Below are 16,681 nucleotides of genomic sequence, written 5' to 3'. Positions count from 1 at the left end.
TGCACTGTCAGAGGGTCAGTACTGAGGGAGTGCCGCACTGTCAGAGGGTCAGTACTGAGGGAGTGCCGCACTGTCAGAGGGTCAGTACTGAGGGAGTGCTGCATTGTCAGAGGGTCAGTACTGAGGGAGTGCTGCACTGTCAGAGGGTCAGTACTGAGAGAGTGCCGCACTGTCAGAGGGTCAGTACTGAGGGAGTGCTGCACTGTCAGAGGGTCAGTACTGAGGGAGTGCTGCACTGTCAGAGGGTCAGTACTGAGGGAGCGCTGCACTGTCAGAGGGTCAGTACTGAGGGAGTGCTGCACTGTAAGAGGGTCAGTACTGAGGGAGTGCTGCACTGTCAGAGGGTCAGTACTGAGGGAGTGCCGCACTGTTGGAGGCTCTGTCTTTCACATTAGATGTTACACAGAATTCCTGTCTGTTCTCAGGTGGGTCCAATTTTTAAGAAGCAGAGCTGGGAATTCTCCGCAATGTCCTGGCCAATCTTAATCTCTCAATTCACATCACTGAAAACAGAGTATTTGGGCATTATCACTACACTAATTGTGAGATATTGCTGTGTGTGCAGGTGGGCGATCACACTGCCCACATTATAATGGCTGTACTTCAAAAGTACTTAATTAGCTGTAAGTGACTTTGAAAAATCCAGTATTTGTGAAAGGTGTTGTATAAATGGATGTCCTGTTTTAATCCGTCTCAGTGACGCTCCTGTAGAGCACTGAGCAGCTGTTTATCAGAGTTTAACTCTTTTCCTTACTCTCTACTGTTCAACATCAGACAGTTCATAAACTGCAGCTTCGATGGGGGTTAATTGGTGAAGATTTACCTTGATTTTATCACTTTCAATAAGCTGCAGAACTTTGTTGTTGATCTCATTTGTTCCTGAAAGAGAAACAAAACATGTTGATTGTGAAAACAAGCCCAATAACCCCCCCCCCCCCCCCCCCCCCCCCCCACAATGCCCGGTCCCACACACACCACACAGCCACCAGCCCCCTGCAACGCCCGGTCCAAGCACCTCATCTCCGCGCTGCCCCACCCACAAGCACCCTCGCCACCCACCCACCCGCACCGCCCACCCACCAGCACCTTCGCTGGCCACCCACCCACCGGCACCCTCACCGCCACCCTCGCCACCCACCAGCACCCTTGCCACCCACCCACCCCGCCCACCCACCAGCACCTCCACTGGCCACCCACCAGCACCCTCCCACCCGCACCCTTGCCACCCACCCACCGGCACCCTCGCTGGCCACCCTCGTCACCCACCCACCAGCACCTTCGCCACCCACCAGCACCCTCCCACCCGCACCCTTGCCACCCAGCCACCCACCAGCACCCTCGCTGGCCACCCACCAGCACCGCCCACCCACCAGCACCTTCGCCAGCCAGCCACCCACCCGCACCCTCACCACCCACCCACCAGCACCCTCACCGCCACCCTCGCCACCCACCGTACCCCCCCCCCCCCACTCCCAGTTCGGTACGATGTGCTCTGAGCAATGTGCACACTCGGTGATGTGGTGACCTACCGATCCTGGAGTTCACAAACAGTTTGGGAACACTTTGCGGATAGTTGTCTTTTTTATCCTTGAACACTTCACTTGCCACAACTTTCTGCTCCAGCTGGTAATGGAGAGTGAGAGAGATCGCACAGTTAAAAGATCCAAAATAACGGAAGGAATCTAATCCAAATTGGTTTCTTAAAAACATAACTGGAGGAATAAAGGATTCAGTCGGGTCGATAGAACGCAGCCACTTCCTCTGGTCTGAGTCTAGAACCGGGGAGCTTCAGAACAGCCACTTCCTCTGGTCTGAGTCTAGAACCGGGGAGCTTCAGAACAGCCACTTCCTCTGGTCTGAGTCTAGAACCGGGGAGCTTCAGAACAGCCACTTGCCCTGGTCTGAGTCTAGAACCGGGGAGCTTCAGAACAGCCACTTCCTCTGGTCTGAGTCTAGAACCGGGGAGCTTCAGGCCGGCTGTTCTGAGCCACGTCAGGAAACACTTTGTCACACAAAAGGGGGAAGAATCTGGAATATTCTCCCTTTGAAAAAACTATGGGTACTGGGGATCAATTGGAATTTTCAAAGATGAGATAGATTTTTGTTCAGTGAGGATAACGAGGTGAGTAAATGTACAGAACAACCAAACTTAACTGAAATGGAAACCAGGCCGGAGGGGCAGACAGGCCTCGTCCTGGTCCAAGGATTCTATTTGCTCGCTGTCTCTTACCACTGCTACTTTACCATTGACCAATATTTAATGTTAGAGATAGGAAGTCTTGGATACTTTCATGTTAAATATTCTCCTACCGTGTACTGTGTCCACTTAATGGAATATGATTGTTTGCGGTGGTTATGCCACTGGATGAATAATCCAAATGTAAAATCTCACCAGAACGGGCTGGAGGGGCCAAATGGCCGCCTCCTATTTTGTTTTTTACATTTTTTTAAATATAAATTTAGAATACCCAATTTATTTTTTCCAATTAAGGGGCAATTTAGCGTGGCCAATCCACCTACACTGCACATCTTTGGGTTGTGGGGGCGACACCCACGCAGACACGGGGAGAATGTGCAAACTCCACACGGACAGTGACCCAGGGCCGGGATCAAACCTGGGACCTCGGCGCCGTGAGGCAGCAGTGCTAACCCACTGCGCCCCCGTGCTGCCCCCTATCTCTAGTGAACAGGCTCCGTTCTGTTGGAGAAACATTGAAAATAAAAGTTGGCACCAATAAAAGTGAAATCAATAAAACGAAGCCGTCAGTTTGTTGCAAAAACATCATCGGCTCATTGACGTCTTTTTGCTGTTCTTACCTAGTCTGAACGTGTATGTGGCTCCAGTCCCACACCAACATGTTGCATTTATAACGGGGCTGCCCAGATGTTCACACTGGGAACTGGGAATGGCCAATCAGCTCCAGCACCCATATCCCAAGAACATCCCAAAAGACAGAGGCAGCTTCACGTTCAATAAGTCTACGTTTGCATGTGCCAGGCTCAGCCTGATACAATTCACGGTCGTTCACCGGGCTCACATGACAGTGGCCCGGAAGAACAGATTCTTTGGGGTGGAAGACAGGTGTGTAAAATGTGTGGGAGGACCAGCGAACCATGTCCACATGTTCTGGGCATGTCCGAAGCGGAGGGGATTTTGGGCAGGGGTTTGCAGGTGTCATGTCCACGGTGTTAAAAACAAGGGTGGCGCCAAATCCAGAGGTGGCGATTTTCAGGGTGTCGGAAGATCCGGGAATCCAGGAGGAGAAAGAGGCAGACGGTCTGGCCGTTGCTTCCCTGGTAGCCCGGAGACGGATACTATTAGCTTGGAGGGACTCAAAGCCCCCAAGTTTATTTTTTAAAAATCTTTTAAAAATGTTTGTACAGTACAAGTCTGGAAAAACATTCACTGCACTCACACAGAATAATTCTCTACCTGTTCTTTCCACTCTGGAGTAATCCTCTTGCAGTAAATCTGCACCATATTCCGCATATTCAGATCTCGGAGCAGCTCTGAGGTCTGGAATATATCACAGGAAAACAAGGAAGCTTACACATTTTTATAGCGCCGTACACCAACCACATCTGGACATTTCAAAATGCTTCATAGTCACTTTCAAAGTCTGGTTGCTGTTGTAAGGTTAGTGTTTATGAAATCCTTCTTACTCTCGGTGAGAGTTTAGTAAGTGTCCCATCAGGACCATTCAGACCCCCCCCCCCCCCCAGATTGTGTTCAGCTGCCCATCTCTCCTGACCCCTTTCTGACCGGAACTCAAACATATCACCCAATGAAGTGGCAGGAGGCAGGATGCAGGCTCTGGGACCGAGAGTCAGACTCTCTCCACTGGGGAAATTAGCAATGATCATCAGGGTCCTGTGGGCTGGGGGCGGCTTAAAATAAAATGCAATAAATCTAACCAGCTGCCGGTCAATTAGAAATTTCTAAATTGAAATTGGTAATTTTTTGTTTGCCAAAGGGTATTAAGGACAGTGACACCAAGGTGTGTGGATGGAAAGATGCAGGCGAGCTGTGCCCTAACCGACCAATGCAATAGGCTCAAGGAGCTGAAAGGCCTTTTCCTGGTCTTAGGGCAAAAGCAGATGCTGGAATCTGAAACGAAAGAGAAAATGCTGGAAAATCTCAGCAAGTCTGGCAGCATCTGTAGGGAGAGAAAAGAGCGAATGTTTCGAGCCCAATGACGCTTTGTCAAAGCTAACAGACAGAGAGAGTGGGAAATATTTATACTGAGAATATTTATATTCTCATCTTTCATTCTCCCTCCACAGTATCAATATTTCCCACTTTCTCTGTCTGTTACCTTGACAGAGTCATCGGGCTCGAAACGTTCGCTCTTTTCTGTCCCTACAGATGCTGCCAGACTTGCTGAGATTTTCCAGCATTTTCTCTTTCGTTCTCCTGGTCTTGTGCAGGTTGTGGTCCAATCATGGACATCATGGGTGGGATTCTCCAATAACGGGGCTGAGATCCCACACGGGCGTGAAAACCGACGCCAACCACTCCGGCGTGAAAGGTCCCCGAAGGTGAGGAATTCTCCCCTTTCTAGGGGGCTAGGTTGGCACCAGAGTGGACCCCACAGCTCCAGCTGGCACGGAACGGCCCGCGCGGGTTTGCACTCGCGCAGAACGGCCGCCGTATTTCCGCGCATGCGCAGGGGTTCCCTTCTTCGCGCCAGCCCCCGGGCAATATGGCGGAGCCCTACAGGGGCATGACGCAGAATAAGGTAGGGCCCCATGGTGCCAGCCCGGCCACCGATCGGTAGGCCCCAATCGCGGGCCAGACCACCGTGGGGGCCCCCTCCAGATCGGATCGGATCCCCCCCCCCCCTTTCCCGGACGGCCCCCGCACACTCACCTTCCAGGTCCTGCCCTGTGGGAGGTGAGTAATCCACACCGATGGGACTTGGCCAAACTTGTCGGCCACTCGGGGCCCGGAGAATCGCCGGGGGGGGGGGGGCCGCTGTCAACGGCCCCCGACCAGCGTGGCGGCGATCCCACGGGCGACCGATAAACGGCGCCGGAGAATGGGAAAGCCGCCGTCGGGGTGGGAGAAATTCTCCAACCCGGCGCTGGGTCGGTGAATCCCGGCCCACAGATTTGAAAAACATGAATTCTTGTTACTCAGGACAAGCTGCCGTACCTCAGAGAGTGCTGGGGGGGCTACAGGCCAGGATTTATCCAGAACATTCTTTGGAAGATTGCGTTTTAGCTTCATCAGGAAAGAGAATCTGACATAATCCAGGAAGTACTCGTTCTCTGGACAGCGAGGTCTGTGTCGGTAAATGAACCCCTTGATAAATCTGACAAAGAAACAAAGAGATACACAACCTCAATAAATTAGCAAAGATATTGCGATAGGCAAGAGAGGGAGATGGTGACACGGCTGGAAAACAGGGCCATTAGAAGCAGGTTTTTCAGCCCTGCCAGTTTAAAGATCATTGTGACCTGTTCTAGATTCTGGATGATCCTCCCTTAGTCTCTCTATCACACTTAAATGTGGAGTCAAATGAACAAATAGGCTCTTAAAAGCATCAATAAATCTGACCACAAGGTTACACAGTGTCACAGTAGTTATTACTGCTGCCTCACAGCACCAGGGACCCAGGTTCGATTCCCGGCTTGGGTCACTGTCTGTGTGGAGTCTTGGAATATTGCGCACAATCCTGATCGCCACATTGCCAGAAGGATGTGGAGGATTTGGAGAGGGTGCAGAGGGGGTTGACCAGGATGTTGCCTGGTCTGGAGGGTGTTAGCTATGTGGAGAGGCTGAATAGTCTCAGACTGTTTTCATTGGAAAGACGGAAGTTGAGGGGTGACCTGATTGAGGTCTACAAGATTATGAGGGGCATGGATAGAGTGGATGGGCAGGCATTCTTTCCCAGGGTGGAGGGGTCAGTCATCAGGGGACATAGATTTTAAGGTCTGTGGGGCAAGGTTTGGAGATGTGCGAGGCAGGATTTTACACAGAGGGTGGTGAGTGCCTGGAATGTGTTGCCAAGGGAGGATGTGGAAGCAGATACATTAACGGCGTATCCTTTTGGACACTAAGGGGCAATTTATCATGGCCAATCCACCTGATCTGCACATTATTGGACTGTGGGAGGAAAGCGGAGCACCCGGAGGAAACCCACGCAGACACGGGGAGGATGTGCAGACTCCGCACAGACAGTGACCCAAGCCAGGAATCGAACCTGGGTCCCTGGTGCTGTTAGACAGCAGTGCTAACCACTGTGCCACCGTCCCGCCCGGGTCCCTGGCACAGTGAGGCAGCAGTGCTAACCACTGTGCCGCCCATAAAGACTCTGCACTCTATTCATGTCAGTGATGGTTTCCCCTCTCTGCTGGCCATTTCTACAGTCTGATGCTGCTCTCAGACTCCTGGGACTTTCTGACATTTCCTCATAATGAGAACAGTCGTAAGTCAGGTCAGAACCAATCACCAAATAAACACACCCTTAAACCAGATAGCAAAGCCAAATGGACCAATCACACCCTTAAACCAGATAGCAAAACCAAATAGACCAATCACACCCTTAAACCAGATAGCAAAGCCAAATGGACCAATCACACCCTTAAACCAGATAGCAAAGCCAAATGGACCAATCACACCCTTAAACCAGATAGCAAAGCCAAATTGGCCAATCACACACCTTTAAACCAGATAGCAAAACCAAATGGACCAATCACACACCCTTAAACCAGACAGCAAAGCCAAATGGACCAATCACACACCCTTAAACCAGATAGCAAAGCCAAATGGGCCAATCACACACCCTTAAACCAGATAGCAAAGCCAAATGGACCAATCACACACCCTTAAACCAGATAGCAAAGCCAAATGGACCAATCACACCCTTAAACCAGATAGCAAAGCCAAATGGGCCAATCACACACCCTTAAACCAGATAGCAAAGCCAAATGGACCAATCACACACCCTTAAACCAGAAAGCAAAGCCAAATGGGCCAATCACACACCCTTAAACCAGATAGCAAAGCCAAATGGACCAATCACACATCCTTAAACCAGATAGCAAAGCCAAATGGACCAATCACACACATATGTGGCAGTGACTCTGACATATACTCTGAGGAGTCGGTGGTTTTTGAACAGAAACAACTTATTCAGCCCAAGTGCTCTGGGCTGCTGTTTATGCTCCACATGAGCCTCCCCCACCCCTCTCCTACTCAGCCTATCCTTTTATCCATTGTGTTTAATCAGCTTCCCCTAAAACATATCTATAATATCCACCCTCAGCCATTCGCTGTGGGAGTAAGTTAGGGTTGGGGTTAATGAGTTCCTCAGTCACTGCCCTCTCCGGATAAAGAAGTTTCTCCAGAATTCCCTCTGGGATTTATTAGTCATTCTCTTAAATTGATGGCTCTCATTTCTAAAGTGTGCATTCTGGGTTTGTTGTGGGAAGTTCTGTGTGTTCCAGTCCCAGCAACATATGCATACAGAGTTGGCCACCAACCAGGCAGCATCTGGAACTGGGAGATGATTCACATTTGAGCTGTTTCCCCCATCTCACTGCCCAGAAAGATCACCTACCTGCGAATGGTGTGAGCAGCATTTTTCCGGCGAGTGGCTATTCTGCGGCCGAGCCCACCTCTCCACCACGACTGGATTGTGATTGCTTCAGAGAGACAAAGATCAAAACTGTGAATCAGAGGTAAATCAGAGAGCCTGGCAGTATTGCTCTGCCTCACAGTGTGAGAGCAGGCAGCAAAACATTTACGTTTAGTGATTACATACACAAATCTTATTAATCCCATTCATTCATGCATTTTTCACACTTCCTCTGTTTTTTCTTTGTACACTATCTCACTCCTGTTTTCTTTACACCATCTGGGGGTTGATGCATTCTCTCGGAGAGGTTTATTAGGATCCTGGCCTAGACCCCAACATTTGTTAGGATACCAAACGATTTTCTTCAGTTTGCAAACTGTGAGGGTCTATCCATACCTGCTATTTACTCCAATTAAGCAATGCAATACAATTCAAATGCCACTTATAACTAAAGTTAACAAACGGATTACTTGCTTAGTTGAGCAGAGCTTTGGATAGAGAGAGATTTTCAGGAGCAGATTCAGTACATTTCTGCTCAGCCCAGCAGCATCTGGCAAAACTGCTCTTCAACTTCAAATCCTTGTCTCAAATCCTACAGTAAACTGAAAAATACAGACAGATCTGGCTCCTCTCACTAATTGCATCAACTCTATCCCACTAACATGTCACATGACTTCCTTAGCCAGGATTAAATTCAACCCCTCATGGATAGCTCTGCTGCCTCATGGCGGCAAGAACCCGGGTTTAATCCCGGCTCTGGGTCACTGTCCATGTGGAGTTTGCACATTCTCCCCATGTCTCCGTGGGTCTCACACCCACAAACCCCAAGATGCGCAGGGTAGATGGATTGGCCACACTATATTGCCCCTTAATGGGGAAAAAAAATTATCTGCTCTGCAGAGAATCTCCAGCAATCATAACAATATTCCATCAACCCTCTATATGTAAACAAATAAATGATTAGAATCAATCATGACTTCACCTTTTACAACTTCTTAATTACTTCTTTAGCACACACAGTCTTTACCTGGGTTCTTTAATAATATTAATTCAACAAATATATTCCATAACCCAGGCTTTAAAAACCCTAACTGCAACAGATATAAAATAAAATATATATATGTCCACCAATTTCCTGCATTTATCACAGGTTTATACACACTCACTCACCAAGAGAGGGTTTACGTACTGACTCGCTCTGAGAGAGGGTTTACGTACTGACACGCTCTGAGAGAGGGTTTACGTACTGACTCGCTCTGAGAGAGGGTCTACGTACTCACTCCCTGACAGAGGGTTTAATGGCACAGTCGCTCAGTTTACCTACTCACTCGTTCTGAGAGTGTTTACCTACTCACTCGCTCTGAGGGTTTACCTACTGACTCGCTCTGAGGGTTTATCTACTCACTCGCTCTGAGGGTTTACCTACTCACTCGCTCTGAGGGTTTACCTACTCACTCGCCCTGAGAGTGTTTACCTACTGACTCGCTCTGGGGGTTTACCTACTCACTCGCTCTGAGGGTTTACCTACTGACTCGCTCTGAGGGTTTATCTACTCACTCGCTCTGAGGGTTTACCTACTCACTCGCTCTGAGGGTTTACCTACTCACTCGCCCTGAGAGTGTTTACCTACTGACTCGCTCTGGGGGTTTACCTACTCACTCGCTCTGAGGGTTTACCTACTCACTCGCTCTGAGGGTTTACCTACTCACTCGCTCTGAGGGTTTACCTACTCACTCGCTCTGAGGGTTTACCTACTCACTCGCTCTGAGGGTTTACCTACTCACTCGCTCGGAGGGTTTACCTACTCACTCGCTCTGAGGGTTTACCTACTCACTCGCTCTGAGGGTTTACCTACTCACTCGCTCTGAGAGAGGGTTTACCTACTCACGCGCTCTGAGGGTTTACCTACTCACTCGCTCTGAGGGTTTACCTACTCACTCGCTCTGAGGGTTTACCTACTCACTCGCTCTGAGGGTTTACCTACTCACTCGCTCTGAGGGTTTACCTACTCACTCGCTCTGAGGGTTTACCTACTCACTCGCTCTGAGGGTTTACCTACTCACTCGCTCTGAGGGTTTACCTACTCACTCACTCTGAGGATTTACCTACTCACTCGCTCTGAGGGTTTACCTACTCACTCGCTCTGAGGGTTTACCTACTCACTCGCTCTGAGGGTTTACCTACTCACTCTCTCTGAGGGTTTACCTACTCACTCGCTCTGAGGGTTTACCTACTCACTCGCTCTGAGGGTTTACCTACTCACTCGCTCTGAGGGTTTACCTACTCACTCGCTCTGAGGGTTTACCTACTCACTCGCTGAGGGTTTACCTACTCACTCGCTGAGGGTTTACCTACTCACTCGCTCTGAGGGTTTACCTACTCATTCGCTCTGAGGGTTTACCTACTCACTCGCTCTGAGGGTTTACCTACTCACTCGCTCTGAGGGTTTACCTACTCACTCGCTCTGAGGGTTTACCTACTCACTCGCTCTGAGGGTTTACCTACTCACTCGCTCTGAGGGTTTACCTACTCACTCGCTGAGGGTTTACCTACTCACTCGCTCTGAGGGTTTACCTACTCACTCGCTGAGGGTTTACCTACTCACTCGCTCTGAGGGTTTACCTACTCACTCGCTCTGAGGGTTTACCTACTCACTCGCTCTGAGGGTTTACCTACACACTCGCTCTGAGAGAGGGTTTATCTACTCACTCACTCTGAGGGTTTACTTACTCACTCGCTCTGAGGGTTTACCTACTCACTCGCTCTGAGGGTTTACCTACTCACTCGCTCTGAGAGAGGGTTTATCTACTCACTCACTCTGAGGGTTTACTTACTCACTCGCTCTGAGGGTTTACCTACTCACTCGCTCTGAGGGTTTACCTACTCACTCGCTGAGGGTTTACCTACTTACTCGCTCTGAGGGTTTACCTACTCACTCGCTCTGAGGGTTTATCTACTCACTCGCTCTGAGGGTTTATCTACTCACTCGCTCTGAGGGTTTACCTACTCACTCGCTCTGAGGGTTTACCTACTCACTCGCTCTGAGGGTTTACCTACTCACTCGCTCTGAGGGTTTACCTACTCACTCGCTCTGAGGGTTTACCTACTCACTCGCTGAGGGTTTACCTACTCACTCGCTCTGAGGGTTTACCTACTCACTCGCTCTGAGGGTTTACCTACTCACTCGCTCTGAGGGTTTATCTACTCACTCTGAGGGTTTACCTACTCACTCGCTCTGAAGGTTTACCTACTCACTCGCTCTGAGGGTTTACCTACTCACTCGCTCTGAGGGTTTACCTACTCACTCGCTCTGAGGGTTTACCTACTCACTCGCTCTGAGAGTTTACCTACTCACTCGCTCTGAGGGTTTACCTACTCACTCGCTCTGAGGGTTTACCTACTCACTCGCTCTGAGGGTTTACCTACTCACTCGCTCTGAGGGTTTACCTACTCACTCGCTCTGAGGGTTTACCTACTCACTCGCTCTGAGGGTTTACCTACTCACTCGCTCTGAGGGTTTACCTACTCACTCGCTCTGAGGGTTTACCTACTCACTCGCTCTGAGGGTTTACCTACTCACTCGCTCTGAGGGTTTACCTACTCACTCGCTCTGAGGGTTTACCTACTCACTCGCTCTGAGGGTTTACCTACTCACTCGCTCTGAGGGTTTATCTACTCACTCGCTGAGGGTTTACCTACTCACTCGCTCTGAGGGTTTACCTACTCACTCGCTCTGAGGGTTTACCTACTCACTCGCTCTGAGGGTTTATCTACTCACTCTGAGGGTTTACCTACTCACTCGCTCTGAGGGTTTACCTACTCACTCGCTCTGAGGGTTTACCTACTCACTCGCTCTGAGGGTTTACCTACTCACTCGCTCTGAGGGTTTACCTACTCACTCGCTCTGAGGGTTTACCTACTCACTCGCTCTGAGGGTTTACCTACTCACTCGCTCTGAGGGTTTACCTACTCACTCGCTCTGAGGGTTTACCTACTCACTCGCTCTGAGGGTTTACCTACTCACTCGCTCTGAGGGTTTACCTACTCACTCGCTCGGAGGGTTTACCTACTCACTCGCTCTGAGGGTTTACATACTCACTCGCTGAGGGTTTACCTACTCACTCGCTCTGAGGGTGTATCTACTAACTCGCTCTGAGGGTTTATCTACTCACTCGCTCTGAGGGTTTATCTACTCACTCGCTCTGAGTGAGGGTTTACCTACTCACTCGCTCTGAGGGTTTACCTACTCACTCGCTCTGAGGGTTTACCTACTCACTCGCTCTGAGGGTTTACCTACTCACTCGCTGAGGGTTTATCTACTCACTCGCTCTGAGGGTTTACCTACTCACTCGCTGAGGGTTTACCTACTCACTCGCTGAGGGTTTACCTACTCACTCGCTCTGAGGGTTTACCTACTCACTCGCTCTGAGGGTTTACCTACTCACTCGCTCTGAGGGTTTACCTACTCACTCGCTCTGAGGGTTTACCTACTCACTCGCTCTGAGGGTTTACCTACTCACTCGCTGAGGGTTACCTACTCACTCGCTGAGGGTTTACCTACTCACTCGCTCTGAGGGTTTACCTACTCACTCGCTGAGGGTTTACCTACTCACTCGCTGAGGGTTTACCTACTCACTCGCTCTGAGAGAGGGTTTACCTACTCACTCGCTCTGAGGGTTTACCTACTCACGCGCTCTGAGGGTTTACCTACTCACTCGCTCTGAGGGTTTACCTACTCACTCGCTCTGAGGGTTTACCTACACACTCGCTCTGAGGGTTTATCTACTCACTCGCTCTGAGAGTTTACCTACTCACTCGCTCTGAGGGTTTACCTACTCACTCGCTCTGAGAGTTTACCTACTCACTCGCTCTGAGGGTTTACCTACTCACTCGCTCTGAGGGTTTACCTACACACTCGCTCTGAGGGTTTACCTACTCACTCGCTCTGAGGGTTTATCTACTCACTCGCTCTGAGGGTTTACCTACTCACTCGCTGAGGGTTTACCTACTCACTCGCTGAGGGTTTACCTACTCACTCGCTCTGAGAGAGGGTTTATCTACTCACTCGCTCTGAGGGTTTACCTACTCACTCGCTCTGAGGGTTTACCTACTCACTCGCTCTGAGGGTTTACCTACTCACTCGCTCTGAGGATTTATCTACTCACTCGCTCTGAGGGTTTACCTACTCACTCGCTCTGAGGGTTTACCTACTCACTCGCTCTGAGGGTTTATCTACTCACTCGCTCTGAGGGTTTATCTACTCACTCGCTCTGAGGGTTTACCTACTCACTCGCTCTGAGGGTTTACCTACTCACTCGCTCTGAGGGTTTATCTACTCACTCGCTCTGAGGGTTTACCTACTCACTCGCTCTGAGGGTTTACCTACTCACTCGCTCTGAGGGTGTATCTACTCACTCGCTCTGAGGGTTTACCTACTCACTCGCTGAGGGTTTACCTACTCACTCGCTCTGAGGGTGTATCTACTCACTCGCTCTGAGGGTTTACCTACTCACTCGCTCTGAGGGTTTACCTACTCACTCGCTCTGAGGGTTTACCTACTCACTCGCTCTGAGAGAGGGTTTATCTACTCACTCGCTCTGAGGGTTTACCTACTCACTCGCTGAGGGTTTACCTACTCACTCGCTCTGAGGGTTTATCTACTCACTCGCTCTGAGGGTTTACCTACTGACTCGCTCTGAGGGTTTACCTACTCACTCGCTCTGAGGGTTTATCTACTCACTCGCTCTGAGGGTTTACCTACTCACTCGCTCTGAGGGTTTACCTACTCACTCGCTCTGAGGGTTTATCTACTCACTCGCTCTGAGGGTTTACCTACTCACTCGCTCTGAGGGTGTATCTACTCACTCGCTCTGAGGGTTTACCTACTCACTCGCTGAGGGTTTACCTACTCACTCGCTCTGAGGGTTTACCTACTCACTCGCTCTGAGGGTTTATCTACTCACTCGCTCTGAGGGTTTACCTACTCACTCGCTCTGAGGGTTTACCTACTCACTCGCTCTGAGGGTTTACCTACTCACTCGCTCTGAGGGTTTACCTACTCACTCGCTGAGGGTTTACCTACTCACTCGCTCTGAGAGAGGGTTTACCTACTCACTCGCTCTGAGGGTTTACCTACTCACTCGCTCTGAGGGTTTACCTACTCACTCGCTGAGGGTTTACCTACTCACTCGCTCTGAGAGAGGGTTTACCTACTCACTCGCTCTGAGGGTTTATCTACTCACTCGCTCTGAGGGTTTATCTACTCACTCGCTCTGAGGGTTTACCTACTCACTCGCTCTGAGGGTTTACCTACTCACTCGCTCTGAGGGTTTATCTACTCACTCGCTGAGGGTTTACCTACTCACTCGCTCTGAGGGTTTACCTACTCACTCGCTCTGAGGGTTTACCTACTCACTCGCTCTGAGGGTTTACCTACTCACTCGCTCTGAGGGTTTACCTACTCACTCGCTCTGAGAGTTTACCTACTCACTCGCTCTGAGGGTTTACCTACTCACTCGCTGAGGGTTTACCTACTCACTCGCCCTGAGGGTTTACCTACTCACTCGCTCTGAGGGTTTACCTACTCACTCGCTCTGAGAGAGGGTTTACCTACTCACTCGCTCTAAGGGTTTACCTACTCACTCGCTCTGAGTGTTTACCTACTCACTCGCTCTGAGAGAGGGTTTACCTACTCACTCGCTCTGAGGGTTTACCTACTCACTCGCTCTAAGGGTTTACCTACTCACTCGCTCTGAGGGTTTACCTACTCACTCGCTCTGAGGGTTTACCTACTCACTCGCTGAGGGTTTACCTACTCACTCGCTGAGGGTTTACCTACTCACTCGCTCTGAGGGTTTACCTACTCACTCGCTCTGAGGGTTTACCTACTCACTCGCTCTGAGGGTTTACCTACTCACTCACTCTGAGGGTTTACCTACTCACTCGCTCTGAGTGTTTACCTACTCACTCGCTCTGAGGGTTTACCTACTCACTCGCTCTGAGAGAGGGTTTACCTACTCACTCGCTGAGGGTTTACCTACTCACTCGCTCTGAGGGTTTACCTACTCACTCGCTCTGAGAGAGGGTTTACCTACTCACTCGCTCTGAGGGTTTACCTACTCACTCGCTCTGAGGGTTTACCTACTCACTCGCTCTGAGGGTTTATCTACTCACTCGCTGAGGGTTTACCTACTCACTCGCTCTGAGGGTTTACCTACTCACTCGCTCTGAGGGTTTACCTACTCACTCGCTCTGAGGGTTTACCTACTCACTCGCTCTGAGAGAGGGTTTATCTACTCACTCGCTGAGGGTTTACCTACTCACTCGCTCTGAGGGTTTGCCTACTCACTCGCTCTGAGGGTTTACCTACTCACTCGCTCTGAGGGTTTACCTACTCACTCGCTCTGAGGGTTTACCTACTCACTCGCTCTGAGGGTTTACCTACTCACTCGCTCTGAGGGTTTAACTACTCACTCGCCCTGAGGGTTTACCTACTCACTCGCTCTGAGGGTTTACCTACTCACTCGCTCTGAGGGTTTACCTACTCACTCGCTCTGAGGGTTTACCTACTCACTCGTTCTGAGGGTTTACCTACTCACTCGCTCTGAGGGTTTACCTACTCACTCGCTCTGAGGGTTTACCTACTCACTCGCTGAGGGTTTACCTACTCACTCGCTCTGAGGGTTTATCTACTCACTCGCTCTGAGGGTTTACCTACTCACTCGCTCTGAGGGTTTACCTACTCACTCGCTCTGAGGGTTTACCTACTCACTCGCTCTGAGTGTTTACCTACTCACTCGCTCTGAGGGTTTACCTACTCACTCGCTCTGAGGGTTTACGCACTCACTCGCTCTGAGGGTTTACCTACTCACTCTCTCTGAGGGTTTACCTACTCACTCGCTCTGAGGGTTTACCTACTCTCTCTGAGGGTTTACCTACTCACTCGCTCTGAGGGTTTACCTACTCACTCGCTCTGAGGGTTTACCTACTCACTCGCTCTGAGGGTTTACCTACTCACTCGCTCTGAGGGTTTACCTACTCACTCGCTCTGAGGGTTTACCTACTCACTCGCTCTGAGGGTTTACCTACTCACTCGCTCTGAGGGTTTACCTACTCACTCGCTCTGAGGGTTTACCTACTCACTCGCTCTGAGAGATTACCTACTCACTCGCTCTGAGGGTTTACCTACTCACTCGCTCTGAGGGTTTACCTACTCACTCGCTCTGAGGGTTTACCTGCTCACTCGCTCTGAGGGTTTATCTACTCACTCGCTCTGAGGGTTTATCTACTCACTCGCTGAGGGTTTACCTACTCACTCGCTCTGAGGGTTTACCTGCTCACTCGCTCTGAGGGTTTACCTACTCACTCGCTCTGAGGGTTTACCTACTCACTCGCTCTGAGGGTTTACCTACTCACTCGCTCTGAGGGTTTACCTACTCACTCGCTGAGGGTTTATCTACTCACTCGCTCTGAGGGTTTACCTACTCACTCGCTGAGGGTTTATCTACTCACTCGCTCTGAGGGTTTACCTACTCACTCGCTCTGAGGGTTTACCTACTCACTCGCTCTGAGGGTTTACCTACTCACTCGCTCTGAGGGTTTACCTACTCACTCGCTGAGGGTTTACCTACTCACTCGCTCTGAGGGTTTACCTACTCACTCGCTCTGAGGGTTTACCTACTCACTCGCTCTGAGGGTTTACCTACTCACTCGCTCTGAGGGTTTACCTACTCACTCGCTCTGAGGGTTTACCTACCCACTCGCTCTGAGGGTTTACCTACTCACTCGCTGAGGGTTTACCTACTCACTCGCTCTGAGGGTTTACCTACTCACTCGCTCTGAGGGTTTACCTACTCACTCGCTCTGAGGGTTTACCTACTCACTCGCTCTGAGGGTTTACGTACTCACTCGCTCTGAGGGTTTACCTACTCACTCGCTCTGAGGGTTTACCTACTCACTCGCTCTGAGGGTTTACCTACTCACTCGCTCTGAGGGTTTACCTACTCACTCGCTGAGGGTTTACCTACTCACTCGCTCTGAGGGTTTACCTACTCACTCGCTCTGAGGGTTTACCTACTCACTCGCTCTGAGGGTTTATC

The 16,681-nt window shown here is 50.3% G+C and overlaps 1 protein-coding gene across 1 annotated transcript in view; it reads right to left on the bottom strand.

Moving 5' to 3' along the window:
* The window catches only part of LOC119974360 (unconventional myosin-Ic-like), a 71,544-nt gene that overhangs the window by 20,173 nt on the left and 34,690 nt on the right, over nucleotides 1–16,681 (bottom strand). The window contains exons 16-20 of the mRNA XM_038813131.1: nucleotides 7,566–7,650; nucleotides 5,156–5,315; nucleotides 3,434–3,517; nucleotides 1,530–1,623; nucleotides 824–879 (exon numbers count right to left, since the gene is read on the bottom strand). Of these exons, the coding sequence (XP_038669059.1) occupies nucleotides 824–879; nucleotides 1,530–1,623; nucleotides 3,434–3,517; nucleotides 5,156–5,315; nucleotides 7,566–7,650 (479 nt within the window). The remainder of the gene's footprint in view (nucleotides 1–823; nucleotides 880–1,529; nucleotides 1,624–3,433; nucleotides 3,518–5,155; nucleotides 5,316–7,565; nucleotides 7,651–16,681) is intronic.

Source organism: Scyliorhinus canicula, chromosome 12 (genome assembly GCF_902713615.1).
Source record: "Scyliorhinus canicula chromosome 12, sScyCan1.1, whole genome shotgun sequence".
Lineage (NCBI taxonomy): Eukaryota > Metazoa > Chordata > Chondrichthyes > Carcharhiniformes > Scyliorhinidae > Scyliorhinus > Scyliorhinus canicula.
The sequence above is the reverse complement of the archived record's forward strand: the minus strand, read 5'-3'. Positions and strand labels throughout refer to the sequence as shown.